At 41.5% G+C, this 17,847-nt stretch overlaps 1 protein-coding gene across 1 annotated transcript; it reads right to left on the bottom strand.

Annotated features, from left to right (window-relative positions):
* Positions 1–447: 447 nt before the first annotated feature.
* Positions 448–17,293, bottom strand: KLKB1 (kallikrein B1). Its single transcript, XM_083755719.1, has 15 exons — positions 17,197–17,293; positions 16,660–16,718; positions 14,912–15,071; positions 14,386–14,489; positions 13,272–13,431; positions 10,656–10,765; positions 9,877–10,033; positions 9,387–9,493; positions 9,082–9,241; positions 8,847–8,962; positions 6,310–6,484; positions 3,733–3,908; positions 3,409–3,504; positions 2,629–2,768; positions 448–1,461 (listed from the first exon to the last, which is right to left on the bottom strand). The coding sequence occupies exons 2-15, from the start codon at positions 16,715–16,717 to the stop codon at positions 1,306–1,308; spliced, it is 1,875 nt and encodes a 624-aa protein (XP_083611845.1). The 5' UTR covers position 16,718; positions 17,197–17,293; the 3' UTR covers positions 448–1,305.
* Between the last annotated feature and the right edge of the window lie 554 nt (positions 17,294–17,847).

The following is a 17,847-nucleotide window of genomic DNA, read 5'->3' on the forward strand; positions in this document are numbered from 1 at the left end:
TGAGGGCAGGTTACAGCAATGTAAAAATACAATTCTAAAAGCAACGAAAACAATTTACAATCAAAAGAATAGCATAAGCCCTAAAAACATATATCTCAGGTGTCAAAGGCCAGGGTAAAAAGTTGTGTCTTCAGCGTAGGACAAGAACTATGCAATGGAGAGGTAATTTCATAACTTAGGGGCGGCCACAGAGGTTGCCCTTTTCTGGGGCACCACCACCACCCCTAAACCTATGAGGGTGTGGAACTACCCAAAGTGGTATTTTACATACTAATGAAAAGCAACAGCTTCAGGAAAGAAGAAAGAGGAGACCTATTGCATGGCATACATTTCCCCCCTCCCATGAAAGTTCTGAACAAAACAAAGCTCAGTCTCGTGCAAAATCTGATGGTCCACCTTTTGGTTAGTTATTTCTTATATAAATCATTGCTTGGCTGTTGCCCCCCCCCCCCCCCCTGTAACTGCATTTAACAAGAGACAATTTAGCTTGGAAAGGAAATTTAACGGTATCAAGAAAAATGAGTAGTTGCAGTGGATATTTTTTTAGAAATCTAGTGCAGTACAGAGGAAATGAAATGCACCTATGGAACAGCTTCCCCAATGATACTCACAGAGCACCTTTTGTGTGTGTCCCTTATTGGCATCAGGCAAATAACTTTTAATTCAACTGGGCTTTTAAATTGTGCCTTAAATCCAGGCTGTAGGTTGTTTTATGCTGCCTCGATGTAAGAACTTTTCTGTATTTTGTCACTGATTTGATTCTCATTCTATATTGTGTGTTTAGGATTTTGTTGCAAGCCACGCAGGAGCAATGAGGCGGCGATATAGATCCAAATGAGCAGTCAACATCAGCATCATGGTGAAATCCATGAATCTTAAATATTGCATTTATGGCTGAAATCATACTCTACTCTGTAGAGTTATGCTTGCCAAAACTCACTGAAATTTTTCATGCTTAGGTGTAGACAATATCCACGTAGGATATGACCCATTAGAACAGTGGGACATGCATTTGTCAAGCAGTGATTGGCTCAAGTACATTCATTCCCCTTTGTAATTTGAATACACATCAGTCAGTTTCAATATGAGCACCAGGGTGAAAGGCATTTGCCACTTTGGGGTTATTATTTTTATTGCATGCAACAGGTCAAACGAGTTCAGTCTTTGTTTCAACCCTGCTAACTAGCCTTTTCAAAAACCACAAGGTCACAGAACCTCTCAGAGATTTCTCAGAGAATTGCAGAGCTTCTTGTCTGACATCATCTTCTGTTGTCTTCCTTACGTTTAGGTCACTGGACATTTTTTTTATGAGGTTTTTTCATGAATCCAGTCTACAAACCCAGTCACATTAGTGTAAACTCCCGGTTGACCTGGACGAGCGCATCCCTCACCCCAGCTGGTAATACCAACCAAATACCAGGTTCTCTGATGTTCACATGAGAGAGGACCACCTGAATCTCCCTAGAGAGAGAGAGATAAGAAACACATATATTGTCAGTATTTTGGCCATGTGAGAGTCCTGGTCTTGAATGGGACATCCAAATTAACAACTGCAATAGCAGCTCTTTTCCTGAGTAGAAACAAACCACAACAGGGGCGGAAACATATTCTTCATTAGAGTAGCGTCACCAGAACTCAAAAATAATCCGTTCATAATCTGTTTAAATGTAAAATGGTGGTAAATCTCAAATGCATTACAAGCGCTGATCTCAATCCAATGAACTTTAATATTTTTGCAATTAAAACCAAGGGTAAATAAGAGTTAATTTATGTGTGGTCTGCAGAATTGGCATTAACTAAGCACCCAAACCCATGTCATTTCTTCACATGTTCATTGTTTGATGCTACCTTTAATTTTTCAAAGGAAATGAAAATGGCCTTCTTGCCAGGCAAAAGCACATGGAATGATTTTACTTTAACCCTTTAGTCAGTGCCAGCAAGTCTGCTCACTGTGCCATATGTGTAATGGAGCCTTTTTGTCCCGGCTCATCTACAGAGAACAATATAAAGCAGGACCCACCATATTTAATCGTTACACTGATTTCCTGAAAAGTGGGACAGAAATGGCCGGTTCCACTTACACTGCTACAAGCCAAAGCAGATGTTAAAGATTAGATTTCTCAAGTCATAAGTTAGCTTGAAAAGTAAATGGAGAGAGAATACATGGTGCAGATTGTCCCATGCTTATTTCTTTAACTATTCCCAGGGAACCATGGGAGAAAAAGAAGAGGAGAAGAAGAGAAGAGTTTGGATTTGATATCCCGCTTTATCACTACCCGAAGGAGTCTCAAAGCAGCTAACAATCTCCTTTCCCTTCCTTCCCCACAACAAACACTCTGTGAGGTGAGTGGGGCTGAGAGACTTCAGAGAAGTGTGACTGGCCCAAGGTCACCCAGCAGCTGTGTGTGGAGGAGCAGAGAATCGAACCCGGTTCACCAGATTACGATTCCACCGCTCTTAACCACTACACCATGCTGGGAGCTGTAGGAGGAGAAACAACAAGGGATTTCTAGCAGGATTCTCATCACCTTCATTCACCAAACTACCATTCCCAGGATACTTTGGCAATTAAACTGGTCAACATTTGTAAATTACGTAAATCCTAGGTAACACAAAGGAGGCTTTTACCTTACAAGCGTCCCTGCCACCTTCTCTGTAGCCAGCGCACATCATCTTGTCAGTTATCCTGTGTTCTTGGTATCGTGACTGGCATTCTAAATTGGATATTAGGGGGATGCGGACTTTTTGCAGGGTATCTTGTATCTCACCTACAGTGTTACAAATGATGGAAACAGGACACAAAGCAGGAAGGGGAGAGAGATGTCAACAATGTTCCCAATTCCTCCTAGCTCAGTAATTTCCAGACTGTGTGCCGGGACTCCCTAAATTGTCACAAGAAACTAGAAGCTCCCAGGAGCCTGAAATATCCACCCACCCACTATGTAGGTTGTCTGCTTTATCTGTTCACATGCAGAGAATGACCGTAGATCAAGGATGCTGCATTGGCCTTAGATGACCTTTGAGGTCCCTTCCATATCTATGGTTCTATGCACTGCTCTCACATGTTTCTTTTCATGCAACTTCCACTGGTTACAGAACTGCCCAGCCTGCACATCACTGGTGTGACTCCTTTGGGGAAATCAATTTGAAAACACTAAGCGCATCATTTCTAATATCAAATTAAGGCCCCACGTATATTACACATTTAAAAGATTTATATATTTGTAGGCAGTGCAAAATTGAATGCATTCTAGATTGTGTATCAGTGCAATTGCTACGCTGTTGGTCACAGGAAACCCTCCCCTCCAGAGCATGTGAGCTTTTCCCTGGCATGACTTCATCTTTTCTGGATTCAGCATGATCATTTCCATAAGTATTTCACATTTCTTAGTTTTATTTTTCCAATACCTCTCTCTTTTGTGTAACCCCATCCAGTCACCCAGCAGTTGGTGAATTCTGTATTCATTCTGTCTTCAGATGGTAAGCATATAGGTTGCTGTAAAGCTGAATTTCCATTTAAAGGAAAAGTAAATAGTTAAATTTGGAGGAAAGGGTATTCATTTAAAATTACATCGCATTCCTGTAAGAATGCCAATCATAATTTTTACTTGGTTGGAACAATAGCTGGTTAAAAGCTACTGCAGTCAAGTTACTTTAGCTTTAGTGGTAGCAATGCTGAGTTCCTTAAGATAACATTTAGGATTTTGCAGTAAACTTAAAAGTTTCACGTACCACTGAAGTTCATCGGCCTGTCCAGTTTCATTAAAGCGATGTCATATCCTGTCTCTGAATATTCATACTTAGGGTGGACAATAATCTCTTGAACTCTGAAGAAGGGAGTATCTTCCTTTATTTCTGACTGCTTCCAAATGCCCGCATAAACACGCCAAACATCTGTTACCAGAAGGCTAAGCAGAGAAACAATTTTAAAAGATCAGGCTTATTTAAAGCTTTGAATATGAGGCTGTTTTCTATTGATTTAGAAAGGCTAACCTAAGATCCATGCCACACAGAAATCCAGCTATTTCTTTGTGTTTTAAAGCACTGTATTGTATTGCATTCTTTTCATTTCTATTCTTGTAGCAGCTAATTCTCTTCCAATACTCTTTGTGCTTTTTTTGGTGCCTCATAACATCTGGAAGCCATTTATAACATGCCCATGCCTTTCTTGAAGCCTTAGTAGTCTTTCCCTTCTTCTCATAACACATAAGAGCATGGTAATACATAGCTCTGCTGGATCAGCCCAAGGATCCATCTAATCTAATCTTTATAGTGGGGTAGCAGAACTGAAAATACCATATTTTTTGCTCTATAAGACTCACTTTTTCCCTCCTAAAAAGTAAGGGGAAATGTGTGTGCGTCTTATGGAGGAAATGCAGGCTGCGCAGCTATCCCAGAAGCCAGAACAGCAAGAGGGATTGCTGCTTTCACTACGCAGCGATCCCTCTTGCTGTTCTGGCTTCTGAAATTCAGAATATATATATATTTTCTTGTTTTCCTCCTCCAAAAACTAGGTGCGTCTTGTGGTCTGGTGCGTCTTATAGAGTGAAAAATACGGCAATGCCTATATATTTCACATCTGGTAACCAATGCACCTATGGAAGTGCATACTCAATGCTGACCAAACTAAGCCTCCTAGAGCACAATATACACCAGGTAGGTTAGTTTGGTCAGAATTAAGTATACACTTTGAGAGTTAACACTAAATACCAAGGGTCAGCAAACTTTTTCAGGAGGGGGCTGGTCCACTGTCCCTCAGACCTTGTGGGCAGCCGGACTACTTTTTTGGAGGGGGAACGAATTCCAATGCCCCACAACTAACCCAGAGATGCATTTTAAAATAAAAGAACACATTCTACTCAAGTAAAAACACACTGATTCCCGGACCATCTGTGGGCCAGATTTAGAAGGCAATGGGCCGGATCCGGCCCCTGGGCCTTAGTTTGCCTACCCATGCTAATTAGATTACTTCTGGTAAATGAGACACCATAGCTGCTAGAGGACCATGTGTCCCAGATTTTTTTAGACTTGTCTACCCATGTACTATTTGAAACCAAAGGGATGCATTGGTTGCCAGGAGTGATTCCCCCCCCCCAGCCCTCCTACCCTACTATTAAGTTTTCCCACTAGCAGTCCAGTAATTTCATGTACAGTCATCTCTCTAGTGAGATAGACAGTTTTCACCAATACTGCAGGGCAGGGATGGTCCAAGATATTTTGCCACCTGAGGCAAACTATAGAATGATGCTCCACTGTCATGTTTTACTCCTATAAAAAGAGGGTTTTATCTCACATACTTTCAAGCTCATGGGAAGAAAAGGCAAGCCTACTGTGCATGCACTTACTAGGCTTGTTCATTTGCAGTTTAGGAGAAGGTGCCACCAGCTCCACACATCCATAGCCAAAAATGCCCTCACAGTTTACTGACCTAAGTGCAACACCCCACACAATGGTGAGAGAGGGAAAGCAAGCAAGCAAGCACAAGAGCAAGGCTAACACACACAAAGGGAAACAGTTCACCTCACTCCTTGCATCCTGGATTAATGGGGAGGCACTCACTCACTCAAACTACATGAGAGCAGGACTAACGGCAGAAAGTGAGGGAAGCCACTCATTCCCACTTTTTCTGGAACAAGCAGCCAGAGAGTGGTGGGAGTGCAGGGCAGCGACTCCATGCCATTCAGCGGGTGAGGAAGGAAGAGGAAGGAGGCTGGAGGCAAAGGTAAAGGCTCAGACAAAAGTGCCACCTCAGCTGGGTTGAAGGAAGCCAGGTGGGGGTGGGGCAGGGAAGGAGGGCAGGCAGCATCGCTAGGGGTTCGCGAGGCATTGCTAGGGGTGCGCAATGGCCAACCACTGCATGGACACTCTATGGCCTCAGCTGTTTCTAGACTTGCTGCTGCTGTTGCTACCACCCATTCCTGGGTCTCTTCACATGGTTTTCCCCAGGCATCAGATGCCTGCAAAATTTAGCACAGAGCCGCTATTTGTGGGAAATGTGCTTTGTTGCTAGGCCACCGGTGCTACTGAGAAACATCAAACATAGCATGAGGGGGCATCCATTAGCGTAATGGGACTTCTCCATCCTCCCCTCACAAACATGCATGCAGCAAACCTACTCCAGGAGGTTGGGGAACCTTCCGGAACAGATCGAGGGGTGGAAGGGAGAAACCAGAAGTCCCACTGGACTAGAGGAGTTCTTCTTGCATTGGACATAACTGGATCTCACCCACTGTTTTCAAGGCTCATCCCTTGCAACTTAGAAACATTTAAACAATTCGGTTTTGCTTACTTCACAGAGGTTTTACTCACTCTTCTGTACAATGGGCTGCAGTCACTATCCATTGGTCACTGATGATTGCACCACCACACAGATGACTCTGAAGAGATAACTTTGCGTGCAAACTGACTTGCCAGGGCCATTCTCCAGAAGACGAATTTGTTCCTCCAACAATCCGTCCCTTTGTCACAGATTGCTTCACACATTCTAAGAAAATACTTAAATCTCAACAATGTTTTTCTAGCACAAATAGTTTTTACCTCATAGTTTTTGTTTATTGCAACAGCTCACATAGGTTGATTAAAATGATAAAACTTTGAAGTTTTTTAAAATAAATTAATGATTTATTTTAAAAAAATAAAAACTTTCTCTCTCTTGGACTATATGTGGGAATTTACCACAACAGGCATGCAAGTTCAGTTACACTGAGGCGAATGAATTGACCCAAACCTCCCAATGGTCTTCTAGAATTTTGTCACCACTATATTTCATCACTGATACTCTGAATTAAGATTATCCAAACTCCTAACGATTCTAGTTCTCCTTGTATCCACCAGGTGCAATCTTGTGTATTTCTCAGGCCTTTGTGGGATACATTATTAAGACAAAAGGACTCTGTGGCCTGTAACTTACAGGCAGAAGACCAATTAAATCCACCATGGAGTCCTTTCCCTTGTTTTCAAAGTCAAACTGGATGTGACTTTAGGAAATCAAATGCTAACCAGACATGACTTGGGACAGCCAGTCACTTACATCCTGATGCTTTCATTTTAACCAAGCATCAGGTGTGGGACTGTCCCTTCCCACAAGGATTGGAGCAGTAGTGCAAAAGCAGAGTAGTGCAAAGCTGCTGTCAACTCCAGTAAGGAAAGTGATACATTTTCGAAGGTGGCATGGAACTCATGATATCTAACCATTCTCAGTCTCCCTCACCAAACAGTAAGCTTCCCTATCAGAGCTAAGAGTTAAATGAAGAAACTGGAAAGGGTGAAATTTCTACTCCAGTGCAGGTATTCTCAATCAAGTTCACATATATTAGTGAAAATAAGTTATGAACGTGCATTGTGTTAGGAAAACTGCTTGCAAAAAAAATGTGCATTTGAATCAAAACTGAATGCAAAATTCATATATTAGGAGAAATGTCACCTAAATGTTGATGAATTTCTATGAGGGGTTATAAATAAATAAGTGGCAAAACTGCTTTGGAAATGTGAAGAACTAAATTTCAAAATGGAAAAATAAGAAACTAAGAGAAATGGAAATTGAAAGATTTGTCCAAGCACAAATTAAGCTCTGAGAGGCCTTTTCTATGCAATCCCTTTTAAGAAGAAGAGTAAACACAAACCAGCAAACAGAAGCTGATGGGCACTTGATAGCTAGACAGAACTAGCCCAGAAATGTTTGTACAGAAATGTTTGTGCAGAATGACCACAGAAGGTTCAGGGACATGAGCAGCATTTTGAACAGACAGACTCTGGTACATTAAACAAAGGAAGTATGCTTTACAAAGTTAGAAGAGATATCAGGGTATCTATCAAAAGTTGTTAATTCTGGATTATAGGCAGCTTTTGTTCCTGAACTGGGCCACACAGTCTGTTTATATAGCCTTAGGTTATTCTATATTGCTGTATATAAACTTACAGCAGAGCCTTGCAGATTAGAGACCTCAGAGGAGACAATATTGGGCAGTTGAACAAAAATTCGTAGTGTTATAGACTTGGTTGTCTCACTGGTTACTTCAGTTGGCACCAAATAGGAATTATTATGTTATGCTTACCTGTCAAATTTGCTCATATGATAAACCATTGTGTGTCAGCCATCTGTTATAATGAAATACTAAGCACTACTGCATGAAAGCCCTTGTCAAATACTATTGCATGTCAGCTTGCAAATACCATTAATTACTGATATTTCAAACATAATAGAAGGCCAAGAAGGTGTAGCAAATTTCAATATTCAGCAATCATTAAAGCAACAAAACAATATATGAGGAATAGCGAATATACAATAACGAAGAAGGTAATTTTAAGGTAGGAAATTTTGAAGGAAATCCGTTTTGCCTCTGGTGAGCACCCAATAACTATGCAATGTGCCTAGACTAAAATTTAATTAATTAACTGGGAACTTTAATGGCTCTTATATAGGACAAAACCTTCAACGAAGCATATAAGAGGCCTGATGGAACATACCAAAGATATCCCAAGAGAAGTGGCTGGCAGGGTGGAATAGTGCTGCGCTGCTATCATCCCAACAGCAGTGAGTGCTGCCAAAATTTAGCTGGATGGTGTGGGGGGTAGGGCAGGGTGTCAGCAAGGCTGGGTGTGCATGGGCACACTGGCAGATGTGCTTGATTGGTTCCACCAGAGCACCCACACAGGTCTGCCTCAGCACTACCCTCAGCACCATTCTGGTAAGCAGCAGCCATGCCACTGCAACACTTTGCCACCAGGCCGCCTGCCCCGCTAACCCGTCTAGCATCTAGACACCCGTCTAGCTTCCACAGCCAGCCAGCCAGATGCTTTAAGAAACATACAGAAACGTTAACCACATACTTCCAACTCTGACTCACCAAGTCTGTCTTTAACCTGACACAATCTTAAAGAATAGCCAGAAACCTTTCCCGTCTCAGTCACAATTTTATTCGGTGCCCCATCGGCAGTCATTCTTAAGTAGCATTTACATTTGCTATCAAGAAAAGAAACGAAGGCGGATTCAATTTTTGAATATTGCTCAACAAGGAAAAGTTTATGGGTAAATCTTAATATTGTGGGATGTTCGTTTGTTGATTTATTTCAGAAACTTACCCTTCTCGGTTGCACAATGTTGGGTCTGAATCGTAAGTAAAAAACTGGCAGCGGACCGTGTCTGTACAAAGCTGTTGGCATTCCTTGATTCCTTTGACATAGTCTGCCTTCACTTGCTCCCCCAGAAAGTTTAAATTGTTGTGAGCCATAACATGACAGGCTGCCATTTTGTTCGTAACCATTGTAAACAAAATAAAAAATAAAAACAGTGCGTTATCATGATAAGGGCAAGGAATTCATCTGTCAGGGCTGCTGACAATCATGAAATTGTTTTGTGGACAGCATACCAGTAATTTATGCATTACCTGGTGTAGCTGTCCGGCAGCTTAGGAGACTGAAACCTGACTTAACTCGTCTTTCTACAAAACTCTCCGGTGTGCCATTTCTCGATTTCATCATTTGGCAAGTAAATCTAAAGCAAAAACACAAACACAAACTCATCAGTGATAGTATTGATCACATACTGAAAGTGCTTCTAGGCCTCTTCAGCTGCATTCTGAATATCCTCTGATTCTGTAAACCAGAGTTTCCCAAACATGGGTTTCCAGCTGTTTTTGTACTCCAATTCCCATCATCCCCAGCTAACACAGTCAGAGGTCAGGAATGATGGGAATTGTAGTGCTGAACAATCAGGTGAGTGGAGAAACAGGAGCCAGGCTGCCACATGCACACACCCCAGATATTCATTGACTCATCCACAAGGGCTAAGGATAAATATTTCAAAGAGATTGTTACAATTTTAAACATGTTATTAGGAAGCATGATGTCTTCAGACTACTTGATAGTAATACTCACTTTGGGTGTTTTACATCTCCATCACTATCATAAAAGGTAAAGAATAAGCAGACTGGGTTGTAAGTGCAAATTGTTCTGCATACAAAGGCATCAGGTGTCAGAATTCTTGCAACTGTAATACCAGAAAATTCCTCCTGAAAAATTTCCATCCGACAGTCTGCACAGAAAATGAATGTTAATAGTCAAACTCATCCATGAAATCAAGAAATACACATACATATAATATCACTTTGGTCTGAGAGTTGTGGAATCAAATTCTCCAGAATTTGTGTATTATGACACTGTTTGACCCTTCATTCCCTGAATCCATATTCTCAACTCAGCAACAAAGCTCATTCAATGGCTTGTGCAAGTCATTATCTCTTAGCATAACTACTTCACAAGATTGTTGTGAGAATAAATAATCAAAAAAGGATAAGATATGACTATATTATAACTCAAATATGTTATTGCTACAATGGATAATAACCTTTACTATAACCATTCTCTTTCATAGTCACATCCACATCATCATCTTGTGCGTGTCAGAGCCCTGCAATATTTGGGGCTCCAACTGGTGCCCTCCCAATATTGTTGGACTACAACTCCCATCATCTATGACCATTGGCCATGTTGGTTGAGGCTGATGAAAGCTTGAGCCCAGCAACATCTAGAGGTCACCAGGTTGAAAATGGCTGCTGTATGGGACATGTATTTATTTACACCTATGGCATTGTATCAAGACACCCTACAATATACTCTCCCTACTGTTTTCTTTTAATATATACATATTTATTTACCTGTATTGGCACCTTGACATGCCTTTAATGAGAATCCTGACATAACGCCACTTAGATACCTTATACTGGTTGGTGTTCCCTTGGCACTATACTTCAAGTAGCATTTATTGCTGAATGAGAAAGGAGATTTAAACTGTTAGCATGAAATAGGAACCCAGTCAAAGGAATGGAAATAATTATCTAGCCTCAGATTGATTGTTTTCCAAATTTGTTGCCTTCCTCTATATCAGGCTTAGGGACCCTTTTTCAGCCTGAGGGCCATGTCCCCTCAAGAACAAACTTTAGGAGTCTGTATGCCAATGGTGGGTGGGACTAGAGAAAAAGGCATTCAACGCAATTGATGTGACTCTTACCTTTGTACAATCAGCTACATTCCAACCAAACAAAAAATGAGATTTTTCTACACAGAGAGACACAGACACATCTCTCAGTCCTCAATCCAGATAAACAGAAGGCATAGTTCAGGGATATAGTCTAGTCAGGGAAAAACAGACCAGGAAGCTATAGAAGGAAGCTAGGAGGCGCATGGTCAAGGGAGAGGGGCAAGGCCTGAGGAGAGCGCCAGATAGAGAGGCCTGCATTAGAGAAGCAAAACCCAGATAGTTGTATGTTTTGTTTGGTTAAATGCTTTACCAAAGGAAATGATTCAGAACCTGATCCATCTCCTGAAGTGTGGGAAATAGAGGGCAACTTGAAAAAAGACCAAAGCAGGTACTAATTTTGATTGTGTGCTTCTGGATTTTAATTCTTATTAGAATAGCAATCCACAAGCATCATCCAATTAATCAGAGTGACAGTGCTCTGAAGGTAGATAGGTATCAGAATAATGCTGCTATAAAATATTTCAGCATGTGAAGTCACTAATAATGCTATACTCATATGCATTCTGCTTGAAAAATGATTGCAATAGAATGCTGATATATGTGCATCAAATTATACCAGCATAAAGGTAAAGGTAAAGGTATCCCTGCCCGTACGGGCCAGTTATGTCCGACTCTAGGGTTGCGTGCTCATCTCGCTCAAGAGGCCGTGAGCCGGCACTGTCCGAAGACACTTCCGGGTCACGTGGCCAGCATGACGAAGCTGCTCTGGCGAGCCAGCACCAGCGCAGCACACGGAAACGCCGTTTACCTTCCCGCTATAAAGCGGTACCTATTTATCTACTTGCACTTAAGGGTGCTTTCGAACTGCTAGGTGGGCAGGAGCTGGGACCAAACAACGGGAGCTCACCCCGCCGCGGGGATTCGAACCGCCAACCATGCGATCAGCAAGTCCTAGGCACTGAGGTTTTACCCACAGCGCCACCCGCGTTCCTATACCAGCATACTGCTTGTCATTTTTAAGGAAATAAAAGAAATAGAGATAAATAAATGTACAAAATAAATGTATGAGGGTTCAATTGTTAAGTTTTGAACAAGGAGGAGAAAAAGCACAAGGACTTGCCATTCTCTGTAAGGTATATTGCAAACCGATTTGAGCAAGATTTTTTTTCATTTCATTAAGATTAGTGAGTAATGCAATTCCACTGTGAACAATCTGTATTTGACTCCCAAAGTGCTGGGTCATTAGCACATTTAAATCCACAGCAGAGAATACTGAAACTGACTGTTCTGAAATAAATTAATTCAGCTTGTGCTATTGCAGACAATTTAATACCATTTTATGACAACAGAAAGTACTGTTAGCTACTGCAAGAAGGATGGATTTAGGCAGCAAACACTACTGCTAATGCAATCCTGTGCATGTCTACCCAGTAGTAAGTCCAAATGAGGTCAAAGGGGCTTGTTCGCAGGTATATGAGTAGAGGATTGCAGCCTTAGGGTCTATACACCATGAGCCAAAGACCATAACTAATTTATATAATCTCAACATGGCCAGCACAATTTTATAAAAACTGACAAGAATACATGATCTGTACAGGAGAGCTTGGGGGATTTTGAGCAGATATCTAAACTCTGAGTGCAGAAATGTGAGAATTGTCTTTAAATACTTCCTTTCATTGAAGCATGGAAATTTTCTGGTTCGTTGTGTTTTATCTGGATTGAATAGTATGCCATTCTCTGGTGTGATGGTTGGCAAGCCAACAACAGGTAGGCCATTGATCATAGCTTGTTAAGGAGCAACAAACCCACAACCCCTGGTTCCATTGGAACCTGAGAACTAATTCAAGTCATAACAGTTTCAGAACCAACTTTAACTAGATGGGTGCAGAGGGCATGAATATTACAGCCTAATGACCACATTTATTACCCCAGAAGTAATATAAGAAACAGTATTTATACCCTCACACTAGTACAGGGACCTGAATCCAGGCCAAGGGCTGGCATAGCAGAAGGCTTTGATGCCATTATGTGGGGTGGGAAAATTTATGCAGCCTAAAGGCCACATTGCATGGTGGCCAAATGCCAGGGGTGGGTAAGTGACAATTTGTTACCTTTAATTCTATGGGCAGATGATTGATCCTGGAGCAAACAGCCTGTGGTCCCTGTTTTCCTGCCTGGCAAAGGCATCAGAGTCATTGTAGTCCACTTGCCATATACAGAAAAACGAACTATCTGATCCATAGTACTGAGAAGTCCATTGGGTCCAATTAAAAAGCATATTGGCATTATTTACCGGAATTGTGCATCGTGAAATGAAGCTGTGGTGTATGTGAAAAAATGACAGTGATTCTCATTGGTGCATCTTTTTTGGCAGTGGTCATAGCTTTCTTCAGTGGTTATATTGTAGTTTTCTCCTCGCATATCCAACCCTTCATGGACTTCCTTGCTGCAAGCTGGAGAGGGGCAGAAGGACAACAGCAATCTGCAAATGCAGATGAACACCAATAGCAATGCATCTAGAGGCATCTCTCTCTCCCAGCAACCAAGCTTCAGTGCCGTACCCCAAGGCCCACACTGCTCTGTTTCAACAGTAAGTTTGAGAGGCAGAGGTCCAGACTTCAAGGGCAACTCCTAGATGCCAGTACTAGTTCCAAGGGCCAATCCCAATGCATCACACCTTCTAAAGCCCAGGACCCAGATCCAACTTCTTAGTTACGTGGGCTTCCACTGAGCTGACAGCCTCTTCCCCCTAGATCTCAGAACTTGACAGCCTGGGAAGCAGATCCTACTCAGGCAGGGCAGCAATTTACATGTATAGCAGTAGTAGTAGTATTTCACAGTGGGATTTCCTTCTGAGTAAAGATGCATAGGAGCAGATCCTTATTTCCCCCACCCCACCAGGGACCAAGGTTGAGAAGTAGGTGGTCCTAGCTATTTGTCAATCACCTGATGTCTCATTGATGTCAAGATTTTGCTTGCATGGTTTGAAATCATACCATGAAAGCAAAGGCACGGTGCTTTGCAAGCCCATTTGTCTGGTCATTGGCTCTTGCATGGGCCAGTGCATAGTGCTTTGCAAGCCCAGGGATCAAATGATTGTTGACACTTACAGACCCCAGTGCACAGAACTTTGCAGGCACCACTGATTAGTTGACTGCCACTGCCTGAAAATCCCCTTTCAGCCAATCCATGTCCCTACCTGCCCCATGTGTGACATCAGATATAGGGTACCAGGTGTAGGGCAGATGGGGAGGCCTGGAGGGGGGAATTGGGCCTTCAAGCTGGAGGTTCCCCACCACTGATGTAGACAACACTGAGCTTGATGGCTCAATAGTCTGACTTGGTATAAGGCTGCTTCCTATGTCCCTTTGGCTGCTTTGTAGGGTCTCCGAAGCAGCAGACCTTACCAGTGACTCCAGGGCATTGTTTCCGGGAATGTCCAGAGATCACCCCTTTGGTGGGTATCATTGGCAACGCTTGAGTATCAGTCTCTTTCAGGAAGCACGCAAACCTGACATTAAGGAAAGGAGAAGAGAAATAGATTATAGAATCATAGAATCAAAGAATTGGAAAGGACCCCTTCATTTATAGCATGCATTTATTTTTCTTCCCCTTTATCTAGCTATTTATTTATAGTGTGGATTTCTGAACTATGCAAAAAGAAAAAAAGAAACCCCTCCCTGGGTAAAAACAAACAAAATGAACCACCAACCGTCCCCTCCTAAAACTGTCCCCTGCCACTGAAATTCAATTACACCCAGCTTGGGATAGGAGGTACCTGTCTTGTTCGAGTATATTATTTCATTTTATAATGTATACAAATCAGAAAGAGCAATTATAAAAGCAGACAAAGGTTAATGTCACTTGTATATAGATGCCACTAAATGAATGAACAAATAAACAAACAAATCAGAGATGTAATGTGAATGTTACCTTCCAATATCGTTCACCCAGTCTCCTGGAAAGTAGGAAAATAATAGACACTTTGGGTGATACGTGCACACCATCTGGCAGTAGTCTGCATTGGGAGCATAAACCTTAGAGATATCTCCTCCTTGAAAATATGTGTTTTCGTAGATTTCAGACACACATTCTGAGGCACAAAAATGCAAAATGTTAGCCTATGTTCATGGTACATAGTTGTTGCTGTTTTCCAAAGCAGGGGTAGATAGGCAGAAGATGGCTGATGTTAGGCTTCTAGTTGCTATTAAAAGCTTTTGCCATAGTCCTTTTTGCAATATTTTGCTTATTCCTGGTTGCATTTTATGTGTGTGTTTTTTAAAAACGAGTGAGGGTATTTTGCACATTTTGTGCATTTTCTGAGCTCATTTTCAAATTGCGAGGTTTGGAGAATGGCAAAATCCAGCGGACTGTTTTGTTACGTTTCTGTACAGTGGGTCAGGGAATGCAAACCGGTTTTGTCAGCAGCAAAGTGTGGAACAAATGAAATCCGCAAGCATCCCTACTTCAGCCACCCGGCCACTTTCAACCCCTGCACTTCAAGTTCTTTCCGTCCCATCGACCCTTTTCATTTATAAACCAGCTTTACGTTCATGAGATCCTATGAAGACACAGGAAGTTAAAAACCATAGTCCCACTGAGCAAACAGAAACCCTTGCACCAATGGGATGCATCACACTGTGCTATTTTTAACACAACCCTATTTGTTAACCTCTACAAAACTACAGTTCCTGTTGCTCCTTTCTGAGTTTTTATATCAGGAAAAGTAGCCATGCCTTTATAGGTGGCCAGAGCAGGTGTAAGTAGACCATTATGTTATGGCTGGAGTAGATGGAAGCTCATTGCTCCACCTCATTATTTATGAGTTGTAACAAATCCCCACCCCCAATCAGCTCCAAGGCTAGCCCAAGACATTTTGCTGCCTGATACAAAAATAATATTTTTTTAAAAATGGCACCCTCCTCTATTTCATGCACAAAGACCTACTGAACTGGCAGTTAAATTTTATTTCAATGCTGGCAACAGAACAGCATCTGCCCCCACAGTTGACAAGTTAACTTACTGGTGCGTACCCTCCAAGTGTCCAGACTTTCCTGGGGCATTCCTATAATTGCCAAACCATTCCAGCTTCTGATTTGATCCTGGAATGTCCCATTTTCCCCTCCAGCACTGTCACTGTTGGAAACTTTCCTAATCACCAAAGGCCTGTTTCTTTTTTTCTTTTTTAAGTAGCGGGCAATTGAGTGTTTTAATCTACTGTAATTGCTCAAACCTAAATTCTCCAGTACAGTGGTACCTCAGGTTACATATGCTTCAGATTACAGACTCCGCTAACCCAGAAATAGTACCTCAGGTTAAGGACTTTGCTTCAGGATGAGAACAGTTTCAGGTTAAGAACAAACCTCCGGAACGAATTAAGTACTTAACCCAAGGTACCACTGAATAAATTTAACAAGGTCCAGCAAAATTGTGAGAGAGGCACCATTAGTCACCACTGAAACCCCCAGCTTCCTCTGGAAAAAAGCATTGGAGTATGCAAAATATTTTGAAATTTGGCTACCCTAGAATTAATAATTCAGAGTATTTGGATTTCCTCCAGTATTATTTGTTAGATAAACTATTACCGTTCCACATTTTATTTTCTGAGCTTGGTCCGATGAAGTCATTTAGGTATATCTTTACAAATATTCACATACAAGAAGCAATCTAGAGGTACTTACCGCTAGAGACTGAAGAAATTAATAGAATGAAAGAACATGTTTGTGAAATCCATGCCATCCTAAAAAATAAATGCAATAAAATATTCAATGCCTATTTTAAAAGTGTGCTATAAGGAGGGATTTCTCAAAAGCTCACATTTCCAAGGTCTCAGAAGGAGTTTAACCAAATGGGCATCAAAAGTTGTCATTAACATTGCTCAGTAATTTCATAAAGTATAGTGCTTTTATTATATAAAGATGAATAATTTTTGTTCCCATCTGTTTAAACTATCAGCTAAGATTTATTATAATGAGTTACTGCAGTTAGTGCTGTACTTTTATATCAGCCCATTGGTTGATTAAATAAACAATTTTTAATATATGTTGTAAGCTATCCAGACTGCCTAGGGAAACCCAGCCAGAGGTATGGGGTTTGTTTTTATTATTATTACTACTACTACCACTACTACTACTACTTTTGATTTGCTCCCAGCTATCTAATATAAGCCCTGCAGTAGATGTATATTTTATTTGAAAGCAATAAAGGAAATTCATTACCTGGAGATAGTTGCTGCACTTGTAACTTTTCTTTCTGAACAAATGCAATTTGCAGTACCCAAAAATGGGGTGGAGAGGGGGAAATGTACACATTCCACTTGTGATAAGTCGTGGGGCCTCTGCCAATGTTTATCTGCCTGTGATATTTACTTTTGAGGAAAGCTCACACAGTAAATACTGCTTCTGCCTTCTTGAAAGTGATTCTCAGCTGACGTAAGCTGACCGGTGACACAGGAGGGTTTTTTTTTTCTTTTCTGAAAAATGTCATTTTCTCTCATTTATATGAGCTAAGCCATCTGGTGTTTACTATGGGTACTACATTGCATTGGAGCAGGAACCGGCAAGCCACTCTAGTATCCCTGCCAAGAAAACTCCATGGACAAAGACAACAGGCATATGAGTGCCTGGCGTGCTCTGGTCCATGGGGTCACGAAGAGTCAGACACAACTAAACGACTAAACAACAACTACATTGCATAGAAAAGGAATGCATCAAAATCTACAACATGGCTAGGGAAACTAAGGCCGGATCCAGCCCAATCACCTTCTAAATCCGGCCCGTTGATGGTCCGGGAATCAGCGTGTTTTTACATGAGTAGAATGTGTCCTTTTATTTAAAATGCATCTCTGGGTTATTTGTGGGGTATAGGAA

The sequence above is a fragment of the Podarcis gaigeae genome (genome assembly GCF_964106915.1).
Source record: "Podarcis gaigeae genome assembly, chromosome: 9".
NCBI classification, from domain to species: Eukaryota; Metazoa; Chordata; class Lepidosauria; order Squamata; family Lacertidae; genus Podarcis; species Podarcis gaigeae.